At 46.3% G+C, this 27693-nt stretch overlaps 1 protein-coding gene across 3 annotated transcripts in view; it reads left to right on the top strand.

The window, feature by feature from the left end:
- Nucleotides 1–27693, top strand: part of PSAP (prosaposin) — a 198167-nt gene that overhangs the window by 35925 nt on the left and 134549 nt on the right. For 2 of the 3 annotated variants that reach the window (XM_029609275.1, XM_029609274.1), the window contains exons 3-4: nucleotides 11091–11165; nucleotides 19720–19842. In XM_029609275.1, the coding sequence (XP_029465135.1) occupies nucleotides 11091–11165; nucleotides 19720–19842 (198 nt within the window). The remainder of the gene's footprint in view (nucleotides 1–11090; nucleotides 11166–19719; nucleotides 19843–27693) is intronic. The other variant, XM_029609276.1, reaches the window with a different exon arrangement.

Below are 27693 nucleotides of genomic sequence, written 5' to 3'. Positions count from 1 at the left end.
TCAAGATTCTGGGACAACATTTTCAGTTCCAGGCTCTCCCGTTCGGCCTAGCGACAGCTCCACGGACTTTCACCAAGGTAATGGTGGTCATAGCAGCAGCTCTGCGAAAGAGAGGAATCCTAGTTCATCCTTAGCTGGACGACTGGCTCATTCGGGCAAAGTCCCAGAACCTGTGTCAGCTGGCGGTACAATGGGTTCTATATCTCCTACGATCCCTTGGTTGGGTCATCAACCTCCGCAAGAGTCATCTCTCTCCTTCACAGACCATAGATTTCCTGGGGGCACACTTCAATACCGCACAGGGGAAAGTCTTCCTCCTTCGGGATTGAGATCGCTCTCTCATCTCTCAACTGAGACTTTTCCGGACTCTATCCCCGCCCACTGCCTGGGACTACCTCCAATTGCTGGGCTCCATGGCATCCACCATAGACTTGGTGCCATGGGCCTTTGCCCGTATGTGGCCGCTCCAGCAGGCATTACTCTCGCACTGGAAACTTGTGTTGCGGAAGTTTCATGCCCCTCTCCCACTAGCGGATTTGACCAGACACGGCCTGCTCTGGTGGCTCAACCTGGATCATCTACTGAAAGGAGTGGACCTGACAATCCCCCCCCCCCCCCCCCCCGTGGACAGTAGTCACCACGGACGCCAGTCTCTCAGGCTGGGGAGCAGTCTGCGGATCACAGTCGACTTAGGGACAATGGTCACCCTCCCAGGCAACCTGGCCCATCAATTGTCTGGAAACCAGGGCGGCCCGCCTGGTGCTCATTCATTTCCTTCCTTTACTCCAAGGGCATGCAGTGCAAATTCTCTCAGATGATGCGCCAACGGTGGCATACATCAACCGGCAGGGCAGCATGAGTAGTCAGTACGTCTCCCAAGAGGCCGACAAGTTGATGTTATGGGCAGAAGCTCACCTCTCCTGACTAGTGGCCTCTCACATCGCAGGAGTAGACAATGTTCAAGCAGATTTCCTCAGTCACCAGCACTTAGATCCGGGAGAGTGGGAACTCTCAGAAGCAATGCAGCTTCTGATGTAAAGATGAGGATCGCCCCACCTAGATCTGATGGCCACTCAACGGAATGCGAAGGCAGCACATTTCTTCAGTCACAGGAGAGCACGGCACGGAAGGCGTAGATGTCCTGGTCCTGCCATGGCCTTGGAATCTTTTGCTGTACGTGTTCCTCCTGTGGCTTATTTTTATTGTAATTCTGTTATGAGACTGAAGCGGGACCCCACGTGGATAGTGGCATGCAGAGTATGCTCATCAAAGTTCTCGAAATGGACAAGTTTTCCATGCTGGGCTCCATCCAATGCTATCCATGTCTAAGGATTAACATCCTGTGGTCCAAGGAGAACACCAGTTACAGGTAAGCAACTCTGCTTTCTACCTGCTCCTCTGGCTTTCCAGCTCAATTGGAACCTACCCCTGTAGCCTATAGAATTATGAACCTTTATTTGTAACCTCAGTTTTGTGTATGGGTATTCCCCCTCCAATTTTTTTTTTAAATGCCATTGTATTAGAACCTGAGCCATCACAGTGACTGTTCTCTAGTTGAGTTGCGCAATCCTCTGATTCTTTCATGGAATCCAGTACAAATACGTTCTGGAGCCAACTAGTAGGTAGTGTTACTAACCTTGAATGATGGCTAGGACTTGTTCACTGAATTCAGGCAGTAACATTCTCTACAGTGACACCATCCCTGAAGACCAAAGAGCAGGAGGCAGGGCCAAGAACTGAACTTAGGTCTTCTGTCAGCAGCTGATAGACCAGAGTCCCCAAACTCTGTCCTTGAAGGCTGCAACCTAATTATTTTCAGGATTTCTTTGATAGGTTTGCATGCAGTGCAGGCAGTCCATGCAAATAGATCTTATGCTCATTCATTGTGAATTTTTGGAAATCCAATTGATTGCAGCTTTCTGACAGTTTGACCCTTTTTCTAGATCAGTGGGTCAGCTGCCAGTGTAAGAACTAACTTTGTTTCATAACCACTTATGATAAAGTTGAAAAGGGTTTCTGTATATTCCTCTTCTAGACTCACATTTAACTTGTAAAATTGGATGTTGGCCTTTATGAAAATCACAACACAAGTTGGCTTTACAGTGATATGCATTGCAATATGAGACCTGTGTGTTTTTACCTTTTGCTATTGGATTATACATTGGCTTGCAAAAGTACTCAATTCCCTAAAGTCAGCAGATTTGTGTGGGTTACAAATGACACACAGATTGTTCCAGACAGTATATTTATTGCAAACCAGTATGTTCTTAAAAGTATATTATCAGTTGCAATTCATTATTTGTTTGCATTTTTTGTAAAATAAAAATGCTGCTTGCATAAGATTTCAACCCAATTAGACTAGTACAGGGGTCCCCAAACCTGTCCTGGAGGGCCACCAGCCAGTCGGGTTTTTGGGATATCCTCAATGAATATGCATGAGAGAGAATTTACATGTTATGGAGGCAGTGTATGCAAATTTTCTCATGCATATTCATTGAGGATATCCCAAAAACCCGACTGGCTGGTGGCCCTCCAGGACAGGTTTGGGGACCACTGGACTTAGTACTTGGTAGAACCACTTTTTGCTGCATTAACAGCTTTAAGTCAGTTGGGGTAAGTTACTACCAACTTTGCACACGTGTTTGTTTGGGAGCAATTTTTGCGTATTCTTCATGGCAGATTTACTCCAGGTTGCTTGAGTGACTGCAATTTTCAAATAGTGCCATAGATTCTGGAGTAGATTGAGATCTGGACTTTGACTTGGCCATTATAGAACATTCATCTTTTTGTTCAACCAGTCCTGTGTTGCTTTGGCCTTGTGCTTGAGATCATTGTCCTGCTGAAAGGTGAACTTTCTCCCTAGTTTTGTTTTTTAGCACACCGCAGCAGGTTGTCTTGCAGTATCTCCCTGTATGTTGCACCATCCATTCATCCTTCAGTTTTAACAAGATGCTGCCACCCCCATGCTTTTTCTTAGCACCCAGACAGATGAATACAGAACTAGTGGGTTATGCACCAGCAGATGGAGACGGAGCAAAGCTGACATCACAGTATATATACTTCTGTGGTGCCAGCCTGCCAGTATTCTCCATCTCAGGCAGATGGTGGATGTGTATCTCTCTAGTGGAGATTGCTTCAAGTCTTAGAAGAAGAAATAAAAGGGAAATTTAATTTGCCCTGCTCTCCTGCAGTGATACCAAATGGGCCCTCCCCCAGTTGAGAATTCCTGAGGTGATTTCTGTGGTCCCTCCGAGTGCCTTGGTCCAGTAGCTGGTTTTCTCAGCTGGCATGGACTTAGCTGTTAAAAACCATCTGAAAGGCAATGGGTGCAGGAAGCAGAGCATGGCGGTGACAGTATATGCCCTTCCCCATGCAGCCGAAGATAGTCTCTATACTCAGCTGGGAAGGGCTGACCTCAGATAAAAGTTTATATGTATAAAAAAGGAAGACTTTTTTTTTTTTTTGTAGGACCTCCTCCTTCCTCTGGTCTCCGTGCTCGACACGCTGTACCGATGTTTGTTCGTTTCCACCCCTGAGGAAGGTTAAGGGACATGGGCAGCCTGGCAGGTTGAGCAGTCCTTTTGGGCTAGGCCCTGCTTTTAGGCTTTTCTCTGTTCGCCACATGGTAAGCTGCAGTGGTGTTTTCGTGTGGGGGGGGGGGTTTCCCCTCTGCACATTAGGCTGCTCTCTTCAGGACTGTCAGTTCATGCAAGTGTGTCTAGCTGGGCATCCAGCTTTTGGATGCCTAGTCAGACACCTGCTTGGGTAACCAGGTGATAGCGGTGTCTGTGCACACAGATAAGCATGCGCCTAACTCAGTTTGAGCTGCATTGGTTGTGTGCTTAAGTTTAGGATGCCTAGCCTTGGGATCCATATAACTTACAGCATGAGTTCAGCTGAACTCGCACCTTCAGTCGCCTGTTAAGCATACTGACAGACTGGTGCCTATAGCTGAGAAACCTAGGTGCCTTTCCCTCTGTGCTGCCTCTCATATTCAGGCATCTCAGCCTGGCATGCCCTCTAACTTGTGCCAGCACAGCTTAGAGGCTTAGGGAGAATTATTTCCCTCTGATTTTTACTAAGCCTGGTTCTTCCCAGCCTGATAAGGGCCTGGGAAAAGACAAGTCCTGACCTTGGAACTCCCTTGCCTGGTTTGTCAGCAGGAGAAGGTAGCTCAGTGGGCACAGTTCAGATGCCTTCTGGTTTTAGCATGGATCCTTCTGCCTATTCTTTCAGGGGTTGTAATCTTCTTTTTTTTTCTTTTTTTCCTTCAGGCACAATCCTTAGCCCTGTCCAATCCTGCCAGGTCAAAGTCACAGTTGGTGACCTCTCAACATACCTGGTACTGCTGTTAAGTGCTGAAGTACTCCCAGATCAGCAGCAGGTCTTCTTACTAGGGATCCTAATGGCATGAGGATGAGGAAATTCCTCTGGGTCTGAACCATATAGGACTATGTTGTGGTCCTTTCATTGAATTGAGCTATTTGCTCTGATTTCCCAAACATTAAAGATGCTGGGAGTACCTGGAGCAGATTCCATGTCTGAGCCAAAGAAAATTCCCATTTTGGTTTCTTTGCAAAAAGCCTCTTTGTTTTTTATTTTTCCCCTGTGTATGTAGGCTGTTCAAGAATTGATTGATCTTAAGTGGGGTGCTCTGGAGGCTAATTTCAAAGGGAGCCTGGTTTTGGACGGCCTGGATCCAGTGGTGAGAGTGTTTGCAAGCAGACGACTATTCCCATGGAGGAAGGAGCGGCCTTGAAGGATGTACACGATAGGAGGATTGAGGCCATACTTAAGCAAGCATTTGATGCAGTGGCAATGACCTTGCAGATAGTATCTTGTTCCCTGGTGGCTTGCTCTTGTTTACTTCTCTCTCAGGACTCTAATCTGGTGTGAATTCCAGAGCAATTATGGAGCCAGCAGCTGCCCTTTTGGCATTCTGGCAAAGGAGATAGAGAGCTGTAGGACTCCATAGTCGGAAGGAGTGTGACATCGCAAGAAGCGATAGTTTGGTTTCACAGAGTATATGGAGCCTAAGCTCGTTTTGGTAGGCTTGAGGTTTTTGGGGAAAAAACAGGAGTGTGATGGATTGGCTGATGTGGAAGCCGAAAGGCAGGATACGTACGCAGCTTAACCTTGAGTCTGAAGGAGGTGAGGGTGACCACAATGTGCAGCTTCCAGGCGAGGAACATTAGATGACAAGTGTCTAGCGGTTCTTCTGATGGGAGCACGAAATTGCTCCAGCACTTTGTGTATATGCCATGGAAATATTTTATTACTTTTTTTTTTTTGTCTCTCTGGCCAGGACCGGAGAGGTAGGATTCTTGACATGAACCCGGAAGCGAGCGGGGTCCAGAGATTGGCTCTGGCTTGAAAGAGATTGATAGGGGTATGGCCCGAGGCATGCCCGAACCAAAAACAGCCCAGAGGGTTCCGGCAAAGGAGATGGAGGAACTCCCCGAGACGTCATGGTGGGTAGGTGAGCAGGTTTGCACCATGCTGAGCACTCAAAAGGTGCAGCAGCACCTCTAGCCCTGCTGGCAGTTGCGAGCGGAGTGTGCCTTGGAATGAGATCAGAAGAATTCCATGTGAGGAGAAAAATCCTGTACCTGGGATCAGGTTCGTGCAATCTAGAGATGAGTGAAGCGGGTGGAAGAGGAGATCACTGCTTTGGTGGTGATACGTGGGTTGCTTCACAGGGGTATCGGTTGGCCTCCGATAACTGAATTAGGAAATTTGGTTTGCAGTATTTGCGATGCAGCGGTGGACTGCAGGGAAGGCTGTTCATGGGAGTGACTTCCCTTCAGTCTGAGGAATGCAACCAGTGGTAGCAGGCATGCAGGGAGGCAATGCCTGTAAACAAGGTCGTGACTGAGCATAACAGTATTCTCAGAGGCCGAGATTTCAAGCGTGGAAAACAAATATACCTTTTTTTTTGTATGCCCTGAAGTTTAGTTAGGGGCATGAAGCAGGGTGCAGGTAGATGGATCTGCTTCCCCCCCAATTCGAGGACTTCTATAAATGTTTCGCAGGGCAGTAAGAACCTGACCGATCTCCATTGGTGAAGTAGAAAATGGAAATCTGGTTGTTTGGACTACCAGAGCGTGTCCATGGGTGTGTGCTCGAAAATATGAAGAGAAAGCCGGGGGCTCGAAGCTCCGGGCAAGTCACGAATCGCACTGGTTTTCAAGCGGACGACAGACCCTGAATCCATAGTTGGGTGAAAAAGGGGGAGCTTCACTCCCTGGTAGGAGCAACCACCCTGTATAGAGGGGGTCGGAGAGGCAAGGCTGCTGGCATCGACAGTGCAGTCGGCCAGTACTCCAATCTCTGTGCCTGCTGGGAGGGAGTGAGACCAGAGTGGAGGAAGGATGGAAGAACGGGCTCCACTGGGGATGATGCACATGTAGTCGCATGCCCTATGACCAAGAATGGAGAGGATTTGTCAGGCACAGGTCAGTGGTTTCTCGGGTTTGAGCAGCTTGCACTGTATGGGCAGGCTGTGTCGTTATGGGAAGATTGACCATAGAACGGATTCTGTTTGTTTTATTTATTTAAAATCGTTTCTATACAGTCGTTTAGTCATACACCATCACAACTGTTTACAGATAGGCACATATAGTAATGTTCAAATTGTGTAATACTTTCTAACATAGTGCCAATAAGGTTTCGGTTACATAGTTTCAAAAATAAAAGCTACTTGATAAAAGCTATGTTAGGTAACTGCTGATTGAAGGTTGCTAGCGAAGATTGACGGAGGCTATCGTAGTTCTTGTGAATGAAGAAGCTAGGGGAGCAAACCCTGGTGAGGGGCACTGAATGTGCCATTGTGGGAGGAGATGGTTGATCTCCTGCAACAGCCTGTAGTGCGGATTTCGGTGTGTAGGCAGATCTGGTGCTGGAACAAAGGAAGCTGAGGGAGTGCACCCTGGTGTCAATGCAGGTGAAGCAGGAGGCCTCAGGAGGGCCTGGGGGGAATCTTTCAAACCTTGGCGTTTTGACATTCTTTGTGGGTGGGACTCCGCGGAGGTAATTTGACACACCCACCGGTAACTGACATGATTCCATTACACTGGTAGAAACACCCGGAGGTCGCGGCCTGTCAGGCGGTCTCAACGTAGTAGGAGGTGTAGATGCAAAGAATCTGAACTACAGAATTTTTTTTTTTTTTAAACCTGTCACTGAGGAGAGACAAAGATTTCATGTGCTGATAGGATGGCGATGCCACTGCTCTGCAAATGTGAAGGTTTTATTTTATTTAGGTATTTTATAAACTGGCATTCATGACCAGGTCACATCATGCTGGTTTACATTGAAACAAGGGGTGCATAGAACAGTAAAACTAAACTTGTGCAAAAGGTTGAAGACTACCTTGTTGGAATTTATGGACTGAAAACCAGATGTTTTAAGACGACCTGGATAGGAGAAGGTAGTCTGGGAATATGATTTTGATGAAACTCACAGGAGGCTGACAAGACATGTCTTCCCCCCCCCCCCCCCCCCCCAATGTTCCGTCTCTGTAATAGGTGGACAACCCTTTTTTTTTTTTTTTGTCTATCTACAATAAGAATGTCGTGAGGACAAGGATGGTACGCCTATCAATGTTAAACGTCCCTGAAAGGAAGCACAGCAACTAGTTGTAAGGGCATTGGCGGTGAACTCCATTGCAATGCACAAGACTCTATCGATTTAAAATGAAGAAAGCATCGTGAAGCCCCCACAGGGCCAAGCGCTCTGGGACAGAAGCTCCTGAGACTGGAAACATCCATGGAAGACCATGCCACACAAATCATGTGTTGCTGGATCCTCATGTGCAATAAAATGGATTGGAGTATCCTCCAATTGAAGGTGTCTAGACATATATCACCCCTGCTCGGTGATGTATTGGATAGAGGCTAGATTTTCGGGGGGGGGGGGTTGTGTGTTTATCCCCAATGACCGATGTCTGAGGGAGTTAGTCTGGAGCACCTGATCTCCATGGACGGAATGTGAGATCCATGTAAAAGGAGGACCACGGTCCCCAGAAGGGGCTCCCAGGACTTGTATCACAAAGTAGGTTCCTTTTGGACTGACGGGGGGGGGGGGGGATTTTTCTTAAGGATATGAAACATCTGAGTGAGTAGGGACCTCCAAGTCACCACTTCGAGAATGTGTGCCCAGCTCTTCAGGATGTTCATGAGATGGATTTCTCGATGGATGGATGGATCAGTCACCCAGTGGTTCAGCAGGGTCCAAGGGGCAACCAGTTCTCGTGGATAGGAGTGTTCGCGGCAGCTGCAGAAAGCATGATGTCTGGCTGTTGGAGAAATCACGTGGGGAACCCTGCCCACTGGAGGTGACATCTTGGTAGAGATGCAGAGCACCTCGGATGCACCGAAGCCAGCGGCACATAGTCATCCCGGCCCCATGGGAATAGGACATTCTCCAGAGGCAACACCCAGCCTTCATGGAAGGGCTCCTGAGCTCCAACCCATGTTGGTGGCTGAAGAGAAGGTCCCTCCCCTTTCTTTTTTTTTTTCCCGAGAGGTGGAAGGACCTGTGGGTCGCCTATGCATCGCGGGTTTCCAGAGGCAGCGACAAAAATGACACGCCAGCATTGTGGGTCCCCCGTTCCTGCGCCCCCATGTTGGCATCGTGCTGCAGGGACATCCACTGGACACTCACTCTCGCCCAAGCAGTCTGATGCACCAGTCAACCGGAGGGCACGTCCGTGCGTCTGCATTGGACGACAGATATCCCTGAGTTGGGGTGGGTGCCTGAGATGCGTTGGCATGCCGGTGGAAGAGTCTGTGCCAGCAGACGCCTCGGCGCTTCTTTGTGCTGGCAGGCACATTGGTAATTCGACTGGTGCCTTGGTATGAATCTATTTTTAAATGCTGTCAATATCAGTTTTGATTGAATTCTTGTCACTCGTAGAGTATGTTCTGTCTCCCTTGTCTCTTCATAATTTAAGTTATTGGCTTTTTTTTTTTTAAACATTGAGAAGAGAGAGCTCCACGCACTGTCGCGTGGAAAAAAACAGACTGAGGAGATTCGGGGCAGGCGCTCCTCATTGGCAAAGATCTGTATTCAGAGAACGTTCCCAGACAGCATGGCTAATTCATGCTGCTTATGTACCGGAAAAACAGATTTCAAAACAGCTGACAAATGGAATACCCAATAATTAAAAACATATAAAAAAAAAAATGTATAAACACCAATAAAATATTTAAAACAGACACACAGACCCAATAACTAAAAATAATGCTAAAAGATGCTCTGCTCTCCACACCTGGGAACATTGGATTTGCAGGTGCTCTGAGATAGTTGGTAGCAACCTCCTTCCTTCCCCCACTAATTCACAACAATTCTCTGTCACACACACTCTCTCTCTTCACAATCGCATAAACACATGCTCTCTTACGTATACAGGTTCTCAATCACACGTTCACTTCCCCCACTTCCCAACAAAAAGCAACTGGCAGCAGCAACCTCTTACAATCCTCGTGCCCTCAAGAAAGGAGGCCCATTGACCCATGGGGGTTGACATTGCTCCGGAATAATGCGGCATGTACTTCTGCCTGTGCATACGGCTGCTGTACGCCACTTCCTCTTCCATGCTGTGGGGGCAGGAAGAAGGAGACCGTGCTGCTGACTCCAGCTCCCGGGCTACCTGCATTTCAGGCGGAGGAAGAGTTCTCATCTTGCTGGGACAGGGGGAGCAGTGGGGGTGGGGGGTGGGGTGGGCGGGAAGTGTGACAACACACTGGTGTGTCATGACTCACCAGTTGAGAACTGCTGCATTAGATTTTTTTTTTCTCTAAGCAAGTTACAGACTCTGGCAAAACAAACCCAGTAATTTTTTTTTATGTAATCTGCAGTGGATCATTTGGCTACAGACAGAAATGTAATATGGGGAGCCCACCAGTAATGGTTAACTTGGGTGTTTTGATGGAATCTAGAACCTCAAGAATAAAATTAGTTAGTGTGGAGCTCTATTCAGAGAGCTGTTGGTTTTAAGAATTATCATTTAGATCAGGGGTGCTCAAACTGGTCCCCCCTCCCCCAGTTTTTCAGGATATCCCTCATGAATATGCATGAAAAATATTTGCATACATAGAGTACATGGAAATAAATCTCATGAGGGATATTCTGAAAACCTGACTGGCTGGGAGGGTCCCAAGGATCTGTTTGGGCATCATCTCTGGTTTAGATATTGAAGCCACTTTGCAGCATTGAGAGGAGAGCACTTAATTTTGTAAATATTTCCCCTCTTTGTTCTCATGGTCTGGGCTATTCTAGGTATAACTTGGATGGAGGAATTTCCTCACCAGCTACTTGTTTGGAGTTCTATCAGAATAGCCCAGACAACCCTCCCTATTCAGTTCTTAGTGTGATAATTATAAAAGCAAACAAAGTAGGTTATACAGGGGAATTTAGGATTAATTTTATATTTGTTGGTTAAGACTTAATCTGGCAGGTCAGATTCTTTTCAGCATCTGCTGCCGCTTCCCCTCCCCCCCACCCCATCTCTCTACCCCTACGTTTCATTTAATCCCTACACATTCTACCCTCCTTCCCTCTCCCCCCCCCCCCCCCCCCTAGGTTCCTCTACCCCCCTCTCCTCTCAAACTATACTCAAATTTATTTAATATGTCATCGCCTCATATTGGATATGTATATACTGTTATAATATTATTTTATTTTATATATATTAGTAAAGCCTATTCTTAACATTTAACATTCAATGTTACTTTCCCTCCTTATATTCCCCCTCTTACCCCCCCCTCAATTGTTCTTTTGTTAATTTGTTATAAATTGTTGATATAACTCTGTTCGATGTAAAACGCCTCCCCAGGCGTCTGTTTGCGTTACAATGTTAACCGATGTGATATCCCTGATGAATGTCGGTCTATAAAAATTTTAAATAAATAAATCTGAATAGGGCCCATCTGCTTGAGTTTTGTGGCATTTTCATCCTGAATAGGAAGTCGACCCATGGTCTGGACTGTAGTGTAATTTGAAAAACTAGTAGCATGCAGGAAGCTTTTTTTTTTTTTTCCCCTGCTTTTAATACTTTGTTTTTAATTGAGTGGTTTTGTGTCTTTCAGAGGAGCATACCTTGTGATGTCTGTAAGGAGATTTTAACTATGGCTGAAAAATATCTGAAGGACAATAATACAGAGGTAAGAAACAAGCTACTTAAGATAATAGGAAAAGAAAGCAACTTGCCAGTTTTGAACTCTTTGTTTGAAGAGAGGTGGAGGATTTTGAGTTTTTTTGCATGAAATATACTTGTTCAGTTCTGAAAAAATCTTTTTCTTCCCCCAAAGCCTACCTTTTGACAGTGAGAGAAGGCAAAATTTTGAAGATATGATCAGTGTGTGAAAATAAATTTATTTATTTTGAGTTTATCAGGAAGTTTAAACAGTCGCCACAAGAATACCAAGAATACTCAGGTGAAAATCAATACACAGATGACAAAAAGGTATATAGAGCTTTGACTTAAGAGACCATCATAGCGAGTATTTGTAATGACCATTTAAATGGCTGTTCCACATAGGAACACTTTAATTTTCCCTCTTTATAAAAAACAAAACATAGATAATATCTATCTCAAAATGTCCAAGAATTGTTTTGTTGGCCAATAAAAATATTATGTAAGAAACAGTCACTTGTCTTTAAAGAACAGATGGAAATATCTCATTTCTTTAGAAGTAGACTGATTTTGGAAGCCTCCTGGTATAAAACCATAAAAGCACCAGACTCTCTATACATTTTGGTTCTTCCTTGGGGGGGCATTGGATCTTTACTAAGAACATAAGATATAGTGGGTCGGAGCAAGGGTCCATCAAGCGCAATATTCTGTTTCCAACAATGGTCAATCCAAGTCATAGACATTGTTTGGTTTCTCTTTTGATGTGTTTTTTTTTTTTTTTACTACCACAGCATGCTGAGCCAATAATTTCAATATATTATCCATTATGATGCCTAGATCTTTCTGGCATGGCTGTTTCAATATTAGGAGCTAATATGTAACTATAGTAAGGCTTAATTTTCCTTTTATGCATCACCTTGCACTTGTCCACATTAAATTTCATCTGCCATTTTCAATGCACAATCTGCATTACTGGCTTGATGTGAATGGCAGGCAAGATGCTGTTTGGTTTGATTAGCAGTTTCCCACCCAGTGTAGGGATAGCTTTAGTATATACCACTTGTCTGGACTGTTCATGGTTAGACCTGCTCCGAAACAGGAACAGGAGCCCCTCCTCCAGTCCAAGGCAATAGAACCCGTACCCTACTCTCAGCACGGCGTAGGGTTCTATTCCTGGTACTTTCTAATCCCCAAAAAATCGGGAGGCGTTCGTCCAATTCTGGACCTACATGCCCTCAACAGGTATCTCCAGTGAGAGAAGTTCAAAATGGTAACCTTGGGTTCTCTTCCTCTTCTATTGGCTCTCTTCTTCCTCTTCTATTGACTGGGTAAATGTATCATCGGGTCACGCTAGAGATAACGTTCCTGGATGGAATAAATGATAGCTTTATAGAGCAATTGGTTCAGGAACAGACGAGAGAGGGAGCAATTTTAGATCTAATTCTCAGTGGAGCACAGGACTTGGAGAGGGAGGTAACGGTGGTGGGCCCGCTTGGCAATAGTGATCATAATATGATCAAATTTGATTTAATGACTGGAAGAGGAACAGTGTGCAAATCCAAGGCTCTCGTGCTAAACTTTCAAAAGGGAAACTTTGATAAAATGAGAAAAATTGTTAGAAAAAAACTGAAAGGAGCAGCTACAAAAGTAAAAAATGTCCAAGAGGCGTGGTCATTGTTAAAAAATACCATTCTAGAAGCACAGTCCAGCTGTATTCCACACATTAAGAAAGGTGGAAAGAAGGCAAAACAATTACCGGCATGGTTAAAAGGGGAGGTGAAAGAAGCTATTTTAGCCAAAAGATCTTCATTCAAAAATTGGAAGAAGGATCCAACAGAAGAAAATAGGATAAAGCATAAACATTGGCAAGTTAAATGTAAGACATTGATAAGACAGGCTAAGAGAGAATTTGAAAAGAAGTTGGCTGTAGAGGCAAAAACTCGCAGTAAAACTTTTTAAAATATATCCGAAGCAAAAGCCTGTGAGGGAGTCAGTTGGACCGTTAGATGATCGAGGGGTTAAAGAGGCACTTAGAGAAGATAAGGCCATCACGGAAAGATTAAATGATTTCTTTGCTTCGGTGTTTACTGAAGAGGATGTTGGGGGAGGTACCCGTAATGGAGAAGGTTTTCATGGGTAATGATTCAGATGGACTGAATCAAATCACGGTGAACCTAGAAGATGTGGTAGGCCTGATTGACAAACTGAAGAGTAGTAAATCACCCGGACCGGATGGTATACACCCCAGAGTTCTGAAGGAACTAAAAAATGAAATTTCAGACCTATTAGTAAAAATTTGTAACCTATCATTAAAATCATCTATTGTACCTGAAGACTGGAGGATAGCAAATGTAATCCCAATATTTAAAAAGGGCTCCAGGGGCGATCCGGGAAACTACAGACCGGTTAGCCTGACTTCAGTGCCAGGAAAAATAGTGGAAAGTGTTCTAAACATCAAAATCACAGAACATATAGAAAGACATGGTTTAATGGAACAAAGTCAGCATGGCTTTACCTGGAGCAAGTCTTGCCTCACAAATCTGCTTCACTTTTTTGAAGGAGTTAATAAACATGTGGATAAAGGTAAACCGGTAGATATAGTATACTTGGATTTTCAGAAGGCGTTTGATAAAGTTCCTCATGACAGGCTTCTAGGAAAAGTAAAAAGTCATGGGATAGGTGGTGATGTCCTTTCGTGGATTGCAAACTGGCTAAAAGATAGGAAACAGAGTAGGATTAAATGGACAATTTTCTCAGTGAAAGGGAGTGGACAGTGGAGTGCCTCAGGGATCTGTATTGGGACCCTTACTTTTCAATATATTTATAAATGATCTGGAAAGAAATACGATGAGTGAGAGAATCAAATTTGCAGATGACACAAAATTGTTCAGAGTAGTTAAATCACAAGCAGATTGTGATAAGAACATAAGAAAATGCCATACTGGGTCAGACCAAAGGTCTATCAAGCCCAGTATCCTGTTTCCAACAGTGGCCAATCCAGGCCATAAAAACTGGCAAGTACCCAAAAACTAAGTCTATTCCATGTAGCCATTGCTAATGGTAGTGGCTATTCTCTAAGTGAAATTGCAGGAAGACCTTGTGAGACTGGAAAATTGGGCATCCAAATGGCAGATGAAATTTAATGTGGAAAAGTGCAAGGTGATGCATATAGGGAAAAATAACCCATGCTATAATTACACAATGTTGGGTTCCATATTAGGTGCTACAACCCAAGAAAGAGATCTTGGTGTCATAGGTGCCTCTCCTCTACCAAAGACCAAGCGTTTTCAATAGCAGGCCCATCTATTTGGAATAACATCCCCTATAGCCTCAGATTGGAACCTTGCCTCTTAACTTTCAGAAAAAAACTCAAGACGTGGCTCTTTCACCAAGCCTTCTCTGATCCTCCAGACAATCACTAGTCGCCATTACTCTCACCTGGATGCACTACTCTAATCTAGACGAATGGACTTTTACCCTCCTAAACGATGGACTCTGGCACTTCCAGGTTAAAGCACTTTAAGCTTTAACCCGTATTCGCTATCGTATTATGTTATAATTACTACCTGCCTTTTACCTTTCTTTCCAGCTGTCTAAGCTTCCAAGTTTTTACTCCTTGTTAAATGTAACTTTGCCTTATTCACCTCTATTGTTAATTACTTTAGTTGTCGCTTCAGTTATACCCTTGTTCTATGTAAACCGATCCGATATGGTTATTACTATGAAGGTCGGTATAAAAAAGTGTTAAATAAATAAATGGTGGATAACACATTGAAATCGTCAGTTCAGTGTGCTGCAGCAGTCAAAAAAGCAAACAGAATGTTAGGAATTATTAGAAAGGGAATGGTGAATAAAACGGAAAATGTCATAATGCCTCTGTATCGCTCCATGGTGAGACCACACCTTGAAATACTGTGTACAATTCTGGTCGCCGCATCTCAAAAAAGATATAATTGCGATGGAGAAGGGCTACCAAAATGATAAGGGGAATGGAACAACTCCCCTACGAGGAAAGACTAAAGAGGTTAGGACTTTTCAGCTTGGAGAAGAGACGACTGAGGGGGGATATGATAGAGGTGTTTAAAATCATGAGAGGTCTAGAACGGGTAGATGTGAATCGGTTATTTACTCTTTCGGATAGTAGAAAGACTAGTGGGCACTCCATGAAGTTAGCATGGGGCACATTTAAAACTAATCGGAGAAAGTTCTTTTTTTACTCAACGCACAATTAAACTCTGGAATTTGTTGCCGGAGAATGTGGTTAGTGCAGTTAGTATAGCTGTGTTTAAAAAAGGATTGGATAAGTTCTTGGAGAAGTCAATTACCTGCTATTAAGTTCACTTAGAGAATAGCCACTGCCATTAGCAATGGTAACATGGAATAGACCTAGTTTTTGGGTACTTGCCAGGTTCTTATGGCCTGGATTGGCCACTGTTGGAAACAGGATGCTGGGCTTGATGGACCCTTGGTCTGACCCAGTATGGCATTTTCTTATGTTCTTATGAGACTGGCTCTGTTCTCTAGACCTCCAGGACACATACACTTTTATATTGCGATAATTCCATCTCATCGCAAATACCTGAGGTTTCTAGTAGGCCCCAAGCACTATCAGTACAGAGTGCTTCCATTCGGCCTCGCATCTGCACCACGAGTCTTCACAAAATGCCTCATCGTGGTTGCAGCCTTCCTCAGGACTCAAGGTGTTCACGTCTACCCCTATCTAGATGATAGGTTGATCAGGGCTCCCACTCAGCAAGCTGCTCTGTCGTCCCTGCATATTACCTTACACACACACACACACTCTAATCTCGCTAGGATTTCTCATCAATTAACGACAAATCCTACTTAGTCCCATCACAAACCTTGTCATTCAGTGGGGCAGACTTGGACACCTTGCAGGCAAAGGCTTTTCTGCCTCGACAGCGAGCTCTCGCTCTCGTGTCTCTTGCACACCAGCTGCAGTCTCAGCACTCCACGACTGCACACCACTTTCTAATCCTACTGGGACACATGGCATCCTCAGTTCAGGTCACACCAATGGCCCGCCTGGCCATGAGTCATGAAGTGGACTCTTTAAGGTCACAGTGGACTCAATACATTCAGCCCCTATCAACCATTGTCCACGTAACAGATTCACTCAGTCAGTCTCTCGCCTGGTGGAGAAATCAGGTCAATCTCCTCCAAGGTTTGCCCTTCCAGGCTCCAGATCCTCAAATAACTCTCTCACCACCGATGCTTCCAATCTCGGCTGGGGAGCCCACGTGGCCGATCTGCAGATACAAGGATCTTGGGCTCAAGAGGAAGCCAAACACAAATCAATTTCCTGGAGCTTCGAGCAATCAGATATGCTCTCAGGGTATTTCAGGATTGCCTCTCCAAGTCATCCTGATCCAGACGGACAGCCAGGTGGCCATGTGGTACATCAACAAACAGGGAGGGACTGGCTCCTACCTTCTGTGTCAGGAAGCTGCACAGATATGGGCAAAGGCCCTCTCCCACTCGATGTACCTCAGGGCCACCTACTTGCCGGGAGTGAGCAATGTGTTGGCAGACAAGCTGAGTCACATCTTTCAACCACACGAGTGGTCTCTCAACCCCCTCCATAGCGAACTCCATCTTCCAACAATGGGGATATCCTCAAATAGACCTCTTTGCGTCACCTCAAAATCACAAAGTAGGCAACTTCTGCTCTCTCACTTGCAGCCAACACTATCAGCCAAGAGACACGTTCTCCCTATCATGGGCAACCGGTCTCCTAAATGCATTCCCTCCACTTCCACTTCTCTCGAAGTTGCGTCTGGACAAGGGAACCATGATCCTGATAGCACCCCACTGGCCGTGCCAAGTGTGGTTTCCAATACTTCAGGATCTCTCCATTCGCAGGCACATTCCCTTGGGAAAAGACCCACTTCTAATCACTCAAAATGATGGGTGCCTATGCCACCCCGATCTTCAAGCCTTGTCCATGATGGCATGGATGTTGAAAGGTTAATCCTTCAGCCACTTAACCTTTCTGAACAAGTTTTCCGTGTCAGATTTGCTTCACGGAAGCCTTCCACGAGAATCTTATTCTTACAAATGGACCGGGTTTACGTCATAGTGCTCTTAGTCCCTTGACCCCTTTACCTGTCCAATCATGAAGTTTCTGGACTATCTCTGGCATTTGTCAGTCAGGTCTAAAAACTTCCTCCATCAGGATGCATGTCAGTGCAGTAACCACCTTCCATAAAGGTATCGGGGATGTTTCCATATCAGAACAACCCCTTGTCACACGATTTTTGAAGGGTTTGATTCACCTCAAGCCTCCTCCGCGTCCTCTGGCCCCTTCTTGGGACCTCAAACTAGTTTTGGGTCGGCTCATGAAACCACCATTCGAGCCTCTTCAATCCTGTGACCTTCGATATCTCACATGGAAAGTGATTTTTTTTTCCTTTTGGCAATCACTTCTGCTCGCAGAGTTAGTGAATTACAGGCTCTAGTTACCTAACTGCCTTACACTAAACTTCTGCAGGACCGGGCGGTACTCCGCACTCACCCTAAATTCTTGCCTAAGGTAGTTTTGGAGTTTCATCTCAATCAATCCATTATACTAACTACCTTTTTTTCCCAGGCCCCATTCCAATTCAGGAGAGCAGGCTCTGCATACTCTTGACTGCAAACGGGCTCTAGCGTTCTACCTAGACTGTACAGCTGCCCGCAATTATTTGTCTCTTTCCATCCTATCAAATTTGGGGCAGCCTGTGGGTAAGCAGACTCTCTCCTCCTGGTTGGCGTACTGCATATCCTTTTGCTATCAGCAAGCGGGCATTCCACATCAAGACCATGTTAAAGCACACTCTGTGAGGGCCATGGTGACTTCAGTAGCACACCTACTATCTGGCTGCTTCCTGACATTTGCAGGGCTGCAACCTGGAGTTCTCTCCATACTTTTACAGCCCATCATTGCTTAGATAAAGCCGGAAGACAAGACTCCATCTTCGGCCAGTCTGTCTTGCGCAACCTATTTACAACGTGACGTACCAGCACCCTTCCGCCTGCCCGGTGGGATTCAGGATGCCCTCTGTCAAATTTCATCCCAGGCCTAGTGCTTGCATGCCTGCATACATTTGGTGCATACTCTGACATCCTCAGCTCGGTACTCACCCATTTGTGAGGACTACCATCCTGCTTGTCCTGTGAGAAAGCAAATGTTGCTTACCTGTAACAGGTGTTCTCACAGGACAGCAGGTTGTTAGTCCTCACGAAACCCGCCCGCCGCCCCGCGGTGTTGGGTTCGTAACGTTTTCTTATTTTATTTTCGGCACTACCTGTAGCTTTTTAACAAGCACTAACCCTGTTGGCTGCAAGGTTAGTGCCATGCTGGGCATGCCTAGTTGGGGGCCAGTCAGTTTTGGAAACTTTAACAGAAATGTTCTGTGATTGGGCTCCATCCTGTGATGTCACCCATATGTGAGGACTAACATCCTGCAGTCCTGTGAGAACACCTGTTACAGGTAAGAAACATTTGCTATCTTAATAGACTGGACATAGTTGCCAAACAGAAGTTGTCCAACTGGCTAGCAGATTGTATTGCATATTATTTTGCTCTGGCTGGCCCTCCAGATCAGACTGTCAAAGCTCATCAGATGAGAGCCATGACTACCTCCTGAGGCTCATCTGCAAGCTGTACCATTCGAAGGCATTTGCAAAGCTACAACTTGGTCTTATGTTCACTCCTTCACTTCTAATGATTGTTTGAACAATCTGTCAAAAAGTGACATTAACTTTGGACAAGTAGTTTTGTGCAGCCTGTTCACCTAGTAGTTCACTCATAGTGGATCCAGGTTGCTTTTTAGTAATCGTTCCATTGCAAGCCCTCATCTTTTCAGCTAATTCAGCCCTGCAATGGAGAAAGCAAGTTTGCTGATCATAAACAGGGTTCTTCATAGACAGAGCCGGAATTAGCCTTGCTTAATATCCACATGTCTTCCTGGAGATTCAACTACCGAGCTAAAGTTAAGCTCTACAATCAGCTGAGGGGCTAATGAGGCAGAGCTTGTGCAGGAACTCTGCACGTGCTCAGAACAAAAACTCAGAGTAGGGTCCATGTGGTGCCATCAAATGTTACTTGCATGTCATGGCTAATTCATTCTGTTGTGTACAGTAAGTAAACTTACTTTTTCAGGAGATTATTGTTGAATTATGTAGTCTCCTTGGGGCTTATTTGATTAATTGGTTTCCCATTTTTAGGGGATGTCATTAGTCCCCTTGAAGCCCTAAGGATGGGAGGGTATGGGGGACTACTATTTTCTGCTAGCTTCAAGCATACTGGCAGGATGATGTCTGAAAACCTCTTCTGTTTGGGGAGCATAAACCCACTTGTATGGTTGGAAGCAAAGGAAATTAGCTGGTAGGACTACGTTTTCTCCATACTTGCTCTGCAGTATTTTCCTTGTTACTTTAGAGAACCCACCATACAAGATATGTTCTTGTTTTGTCCAAGGGTTGAATCTGAAGATATATTTCCAGTCAGGGAATGCATCAGTGATTCTTGTGAAGTTTTTGTCTGGCATAATGCATTCAATATCTGCATTATTTCACAGAAGGAGATTGTGGAATACTTCGACAAGGCATGTGAGCTATTTCCTTCATCCTTGGCTTCTGAGTGCAAGTCGATGGTGGAGAGCTATTTACCCATTTTAATGGGCATATTAAGAGATGCATTGGTAAGAGAACTAAGAGCCAAGACTTGACTTTGCATTCTTATTGTCTTTTTCCTTTCTAGGGTTTTTTCCCTTTTTGAAGTGCTTATCCCCTTGACTTGAATGCTCTTTGCATAAATATAAAGCTTCCCAAAAGCAGCAAAAGGTTATCCATATTGTGTAATGGCCATGTAATTGTGTAAATTGTGTGGGAAAGAAGATAGACAGGAGATCAGAAAAAAGTTTGCTTTGTAAAACAAAGTATTGTAGTACGTACACAAGTGTTCTGACAAAAATATCAGGATGGAGCAAATCACACTAGTAAGTGACATGGGCAATACATATATAAAATATATGTGCATATAAGAAAATTAAGAATAAAACTTGTTAGCATCACATACAGAACAGCAAAAGAGAGATAATATAATACAACACTAAATCATAGGCTCACATTTATCTCGCCCCCAATTGATAAGGAGCCAACCCAGTAGTGTTGTTTCCATAAGGAATTGGTGTAAGGTTCAAAAATTTCTCAGACTAGGTGTGAGGGCATGCTGCGCAGGAGAACAGAACTGCATATGTCCTGATGAATGGGGTAGGGAACAAGAACTTGTGCAGTAAGCAGACAATGTGCTGTGCAGATTTTTTTTTTTTTTTTTTTTTTTTTACTCTAGCAATGCTAGGCTATAAATCAGTTCAGGGCTATTCTATTCCTACCTGTACCACACTACCTATTTATAATAGTATCGTAAGCAACTTTGGTTGCTTGTAACAATATCCTGCCACCATAATGTAAACTGTTGCCTTTTGTTGGCTCTGTAGGTGTGTAAAGGGCTGTTCTTCAGCAGAAATGTAGAAAGATAACTACAATGAATGAACTTTTTTTTTTTTTTTTTCAGGTACATTTTCAATTTCTTCTCCTCATCCTGTCCTCTAAACATTCTTCTCTCTGTGTAAATTTAGGCTGCTAATTTCTATTCCATTCTTTAAAATAAATGATCAACTTAAGTCCTTTTTTTATGCTTTTGAATGGATTACAACGGTTACCCAACTTCTTTTTTTTTTTTTTTTTTTTTTTTTTTTTTCCAAGCCCAAGGCAAACCTGCATTAACAAATGTTGTGTGGCTTGCCAGCTTCCTAAAGGGGAGGTAATGTGCACAAGGAGAGGATTCATATGCTCAAAAGAAGAGCTAGGAAAACACTGAAAGCACAAGTCTCTTCCGAATCTTGAACAAAGAGCAGAGGCACACATCACAGTGCATCACTTCCTTTTATATATACAAGTGCAGGAGAGAAGTTTGTATGATGTGGGCAGCTAGTTCAGTTGCAGTGGCTGTCGCTGCTGCTTCCAAAATTCAGAATGAATCTCATCTGGTGCTCATTGTGATGCTTCCTGTCTATCTCAGTCTGGAGATAAAGAGTTTAAAGAGTCAATAGGGGGAAGATGAGAAGGTGGCTTATGCACAGTGTGCCAAACAAAGCAGGAACCAGCTATCCATCCTTTGCATTCTGAATTACTACTCTCCAGGGCTCTTGCTGTAGCTAAGAGGCATTAATGATTACACATGTTCTCAGAAAGAAGCTCCACGTGTTTTAAGAGCCACTGCTGGGCACTCTTGTTGCTGTGAGGTACTGAGAACAGAGTCTAGGTTCTGTCCTGGATATGAGAATCACAGTAGTCTCTTCCATGGCATACTGGTTGGGAAACACTGGGTTTCAACATTTGGTGGTCTTCCCAAAGCATGTCAGATAAAATGTTTACGTTGGGTCACTACTGATATGTGAGCAGATCTTTATTTTAACTATGGCCACAATGTGATAATGTAAGCCATTGTTGCTTTTAGTTAGACAAATGGCATATACATGATGTGGGGTGGGGGGGAGTAAATGGACCTAGCCTGTAGGCTGCCAAGTAACTTACTGATTGCTGCCCATGAAAGCTGTTAGCGGTCAGTGTGCTGGTCAGATTCTTAGTTCATCAGGTTGAATGATGGGTCTTTAATAGAGAAGTCTCGTGTTTTGCCAAAACTCTGTAGAAAGCACCACAGATTTATAGTGTAAAATATAGTAGTACCGTGGATTACAACATTTGGCATGGTTTCCTTCCTATCATTGCGATAGCCATACCAGGGTATAAGTTATATGTCCCATGAGTTATTCTCCTTCCACCAATTCTCTGAAATGCCAGTTATGTCTCTCATCATTCACTGCTGTACACTCTAACTCTATCCTACTACTTAAACTTCTGGCATTGGCATAAAGACATTTCAAAGTGTGTGTTTTGTTTTCATTAACAGCCTGATTTTTAGTTGTCAAGGATAATTTGGAGTCTCTTAACTCAGGTGAACATGAACTACTTTTACTATTATTGGAACCTCTCTGTTGGGATGCCCTAACTCTCCTGCTTCATTAGTATCCTTCAAAGATACTTCCCTGTGAACCATGTGCTGCTGAGCAACTATCAGATTTCCCTTTTGTTCTAGTTTAAAAGCTGCTCTATCACCTTTTTTTAAAGGTTAGCCCCAGCAGCCTGGTTCCACCCTGATTAAGGTTCCCCAGTTCCTTACAAAACTGAATCCCTCTTCCTTGCACAATTGTCATCCATGCATTGAGACTCTGGAGCTCTGCCTGCCTCTGGGGACCTGCGTGTTCAACAGGGAGCATTTCAGGGAATGCTTCCCCTGAGGTTCTGCATTTCAGCTTTCTACCTAAGAACCTAAATTTTGGCTTCCAGAACCTCCTTCCCACTTTTTACCTATGTCGTTGGTGCCCATATGTACCACAACAGCCGGCTCCTCCCTAGCACTGTCTAAAATCCTATCTAGATGATGCGTGAGGTCTGCCACCTTCACATCAGGCAGGCAATTCTGACATCGTCCAGTCATCTAAATTCCTAATAATCAAATCACCAACTATGACGACTGACCTAATCTTTCCCTCCTATGCAAGTAGCCCTGGGAAACACATCCTTGGTGCAAGAAGACAATGATTCACTTGGGGAACAGGTCCTTGCTACAGGATTGCTTCCTGCTGCACCAGGTTGATGCTGTCTGACCAGGAAACCTCCTTCCTCCAAGGCAATACTAGAACTGCCAGACTGGAGTTGGGACTTGGCTACTATTTCCCTGAAAGTCTCATGTGCACACTTCTGTCTGCCACTCTAGCCTCCAGAGATTGGACTTGTTCTCTGAGAGCTAGGAGCTCTATCAATCATCACTTTATTTGAGTGGTCACCTGCCACCAGAATTACTTTCCTTATTTAACTCTTTCAACAGTGTGCAAAATGGTTCATTCGGGCATACCCCAAAACCTTAAATTCCCTGTATGTACCAGGATCAGTCCAGACAGTGGGTTATGTCCCCTGTCCAGCAGATGGAGTCAGAACAAAACTCTAGGGGGTGGTCCTTTATGACCTCATCCCCTGAGCCTCAATCCTCAGTATTTTCTGACTCCAGCAGATTGAGCAGGGGACTAGCTAGTCCCCAGTGCAGGATTTCAGGTTTTAGGCCTTTCCTGTTTTCTTGAGGGATCAAGAATTAAAAAAAAAAAAAAAAAGATTTAAGATAATTAATTAGCCTGCTATAGGAGCTCAGGTTTCACACTGTAGTGTCTGAGACCGGGGAGCTTTCAGGAACTTGCTGGCTAGCTGTATCTGAGTCTTTCTTTCCCTCTCTTTTTTCTTCTATTGTGGGTAAGTTTTGTGTATTTACTTACAGGTTATTTACTTCACCCTCTTGCCGTTTTTCGGCACTGGAGGGCTACGCTGACTTTTTAGAGGTCCTGTCAGGGCTCCTGACTTAGCTCCTCTGACCCCCTCCCTCCGTCTGCGTCGATTCGACACCGACCCGCAGCCCTGCGAAGCGCATTCCCCGGGGCCGCTAACCGCTGGAAGGTTTTCCGCCAGGGTTCTTCGGGTCGGTGGGAGGGAGGGAAGGCGACTCGAGCGTCTGACGCGGATCGCCAGGGTTTTTCCTCCGTCTGCCGCTCTATCCGTTTTCCTGCCTTGCCGTGAGGGGGTGAATTTCTCCTCATGCCGCGACCACAGAGCTGCGCGGACTGCGGTCGTCAAGGAAGCCGTCTTTCAGTTGAGGGCAGGTGCTTGAGCTGCCTCCCCGCTGGGGAGGTCAGTTCACCGCAGGGGGAAGGCACAGGAGACCAAACAGACGACGCTGTTTTCAGTCAGCGGCAGGCCCCGTTCCCACGGAGCACGGGAACGGTGGCCATTTTGTTGTCAGGAGGAGATGCTGACACTTCAGACGGAGAAGAAACGGGAGTTCTGATTCCGAGGCAACCTGCAATTTTACCACCTCTGACCCAGACGGATGGCAGGCTGCCAGCTGCAGAGGTCCCAGGGGATTTCCCCTCTGGGATTACCCGCGTTCTCTCCCGAGTTCGTGGTTTTAATGCACCGAGCTTTTTTACAAAGCTCCAGTCAGTCTATGGGTGTGGGTCTGGGTCCCCCTCCCACCAAACTACCGCGTTTAGATACCTCTTTGGGGGGCTCTCCTGCACGAGGGAGCGGACAGCCCATTAGATTAGCCCAGACTCCGACTAGAGTTTCCATGGGGCCGCCGCGGGACCTTCCGGCGCTCCCACAAGGGGACACGCTTCAGGACCCAGCCGGGGATGACACCGCCCTATCAACTCAAATGGAAGGCGATGATCCCAGGGTTCTCCGTATATTCCAGGCTGAAGAGTTGGAAGGTCTCATCCCGCATATTCTGCAGGAGATGGACATTGACCCTCCTCCGGACCCAATGCCCGTGGATCCCAAGATAAGAAAGGGAGACCCTCTCTTAGCTGGACTCAGGCCTCAGGCCAAAGCTTTCCCAACACATCCCAGCTTCTTACAGTTAATCTCAGGTGAATGGGATAAGCCGGAAGCTTCTCTCAGGGTTAGTAGAGCTATGGAGAAGCTTTATCCTCTTCCAGTGGACTTCCTAGAACTTCTCAAGGTCCCGGCGGTGGATTCGGCGGTCTCGGCAGTCACTAAGAGTACGACCATCCCGGTAACGGGCGGTACGGCTCTAAAGGACCTGCAGGACCGGAAGCTGGAAGTTCACCTCAAGCGTATCTTCGAGGTTTCGGCACTTGGGGTACGAGCGGCCATCTGTAGCGCTCTGGCACAGAGCGGGTCTCCGGTGGGTTCAACAATTGCTCACCTCGCAGGATCTCCCAGACACAGAGGCTCAACAGGCAGACAGGTTGGAGTCTGTGATGGCTTATGGGGCGGACGCTCTGTATGACCTCCTCCGGGTCCTATCTCGGTCCATGGTAGCAGCTGTATCGGCACGTCGCCTCCTGTGGTTGCGTAACTGGTCGGCGGATTCTTCCTCCAAGACATGTCTAGGATCGTTACCCTTTAAGGGTAAGTTCTTTTCGGAGAGGATTTGGATCAAATTAAGTCGCTGAATGAGAATGCGGTGCATAAGCTTCCAGAAGACAGACCCCGTGCCTCTAGGTCGTTTAGTTTTTCCAGAAATCATTCTCTGAACCAGCGTCGTGCCCGGACGAATAGGCAGCAGCAAGCGCCACGGACACCTTCGTATCGCTCTCGGAGCTGGAACCGGTCCTTTCGTGGGCGCAGGCCCGGCAAGGAAGCTACAGGACCCCGCTCTGCCTCGAAACCAGCTCAATGATGCCAGGATGACCCACGAACCGACCCCTCGGGTGGGAGGCCAGCTCGCTCTTTTTTACAAGGAGTGGGCCTGCATCACATCGGATCAGTGGGTTCTGGATATCATAAGGCATGGTTACGCATTGGATTTTGTCCACGTACCCAGGGACAGATTCCTTTTCTCTCCTTGCGGCTCCGCTCAAAAACAGACGGCCGTTCGACAGACCCTGCAGCACCTGATAGCGTTGGGAGCAATAAGACGCATATCCGTCAACGAGTTGGGTCGGGGTCATTATTCCATCTATTTCTTGGTTCCCAAGAAAGAGGGAACGTTCCGGCCCATACTGGACCTCAAGTCTCAACAAAGCGCTACGGGTCCCTCGTTTCCGCATGGAAACCCTACGTTCAGTGTTAGCGGCAGTTCATCAAGGAGAGTTCCTCGCCTCTCTGGATCTTACGGAGGCGTATCTTCACATTCCGATTCATCCGGACTACCAAAGATATCTTCGATTCAAGATCCTGGGACAACATTTCCAGTTCCGGGCTCTACCGTTTGGTCTAGCAGCAGCACCGCGGGTCTTTACAAAGGTAATGATCGTGGTGGCGGTGGCTCTCCGGGAAGGGATCATGGTTCACCCGTATTTGGACGATTAGCTCATACGGGCGAAGTCTCGAATCCAGGGCCTTCAAGCCGTGAACCGGGTCGTTTCTCTGCTACAGTCACTAGGATGGATCGTCAACTACAAGTCACCTCACGCCCTCCCAGTCGTTGGACTATCTGGGCACCCACTTCAATACGAGGGAAGGAAAAGTGTTCCTTCGGCTGGAACGAGCTCAAGCTTTGCGGATGCAGGTCCGGCGTTTCATGTCTTTATCGGACCCGACCGCCTGGGACTACCTGCAAGTACTGGGGACCATGACATCCACGATCGACCTAGTCCCGTGGGCCTTTGCTCATCTCAGACCCTTGCAGAAGGCATTGCTATCCCGTTGGAAACCAGTCTCGCGGGATTACCATGCGGTCCTTCCGATCCCACCTGCAACCCGGCTCAGTCTCGGTTGGTGGTTAGATCCCCAGAGCTTAGCCAAAGGAGTTTCCCTAGAGACACCAGACTGGATAGTGGTCACCACGGATGCCAGCCTAACCGAATGGGGAGCGGTCTGTCAAGCGAGCTCCATCCAGGGCACGTGGACGCGGGATCAGAGGCAGTGGTCCATCAATCGCCTGGAGACCAGAGCGGTCAGGCTTGCCCTGAAGGGTTTCTACTGCTAGTTCGTCGGAAAGCTGTCAGAATACTGTCAGACAATGCAACTACGGTATCGTGCGTCAACCGGCAGGGAGGGACAAGAAGTCTGTTGGCCGCGTGGGAAGCGGAGCAACTGATGCAGTGGGCGGAGCGCCACTTGCTTCGGCTAGCGGCTTCTCACATAGCAGGCGTGGACAACGTTCAAGCGGACTTCCTAAGTCGCCAGCATCTGGATCCCGGAGAGTGGGAGCTATCCTTGGACATGATGGGGCTGATAGAACGCCGGTGGGGGAAACCTCACATGGATCTCATGGCCACAGCGGCAAACGCAAAAGCTCCTCGCTTCAGTCGCAGACGAGAACACGGCGCGGAAGGAGTCGATGCTCTGGTTCTGCCGTGGCCCAGGCAGGTCCTCCTATGTCTTTCCTCCATGGCCCCTAGTGGGGAAGGTGCTCCGGCATATAGAGTCTCACCCAGGGCCTGTGGTTCTGGTAGCTCCGGAGTGGCCGCGGCGCCCCTGGTTCGCAGATCTTCTCCATCTAGCACGCGAAGGGCCATTACGACTGTCACCTACCTCGACTTCTCAGACAGGGCCCCATATTTTTCAAGGAGGCAGATCGCTTTTGTCTTGCGGGCCTGCCTTTTGAGAGGCGCAAGCTGAGGCGTCGGGGATATCCGGAATCGGTGATTTCCACCTTGCTACGTGCCAGAAAGACGTCTACCTCCGTGACTTATGTGAGGGTCTGGAAGGTTTTTGAAGATTGGTGTATTGTACGCTCTATTGTCCCTGGAAGAGCCTCTGTGGTTCAGATCTTGGACTTCCTACAGACTGGTCTGGAGATGGGCCTAGCCTACAACTCCATTAGGCTTCAGGTGTCTGCATTGGGGGCTTTGCTATACAACGGTAAGGATTCCCTTCTCTCATCGCACCCGGATATTCTCTGTTTTCTCAAAGGTGTGAGACAGCTGAAGTCTCCGTCCAGACCGCCTTGTCCGTCGTGGAGTCTTAAC

The sequence above is a fragment of the Rhinatrema bivittatum genome, chromosome 7 (assembly GCF_901001135.1).
Source record: "Rhinatrema bivittatum chromosome 7, aRhiBiv1.1, whole genome shotgun sequence".
Taxonomy (NCBI): domain Eukaryota; kingdom Metazoa; phylum Chordata; class Amphibia; order Gymnophiona; family Rhinatrematidae; genus Rhinatrema; species Rhinatrema bivittatum.
This window is presented reverse-complemented; position numbering and strand designations above follow the sequence as displayed.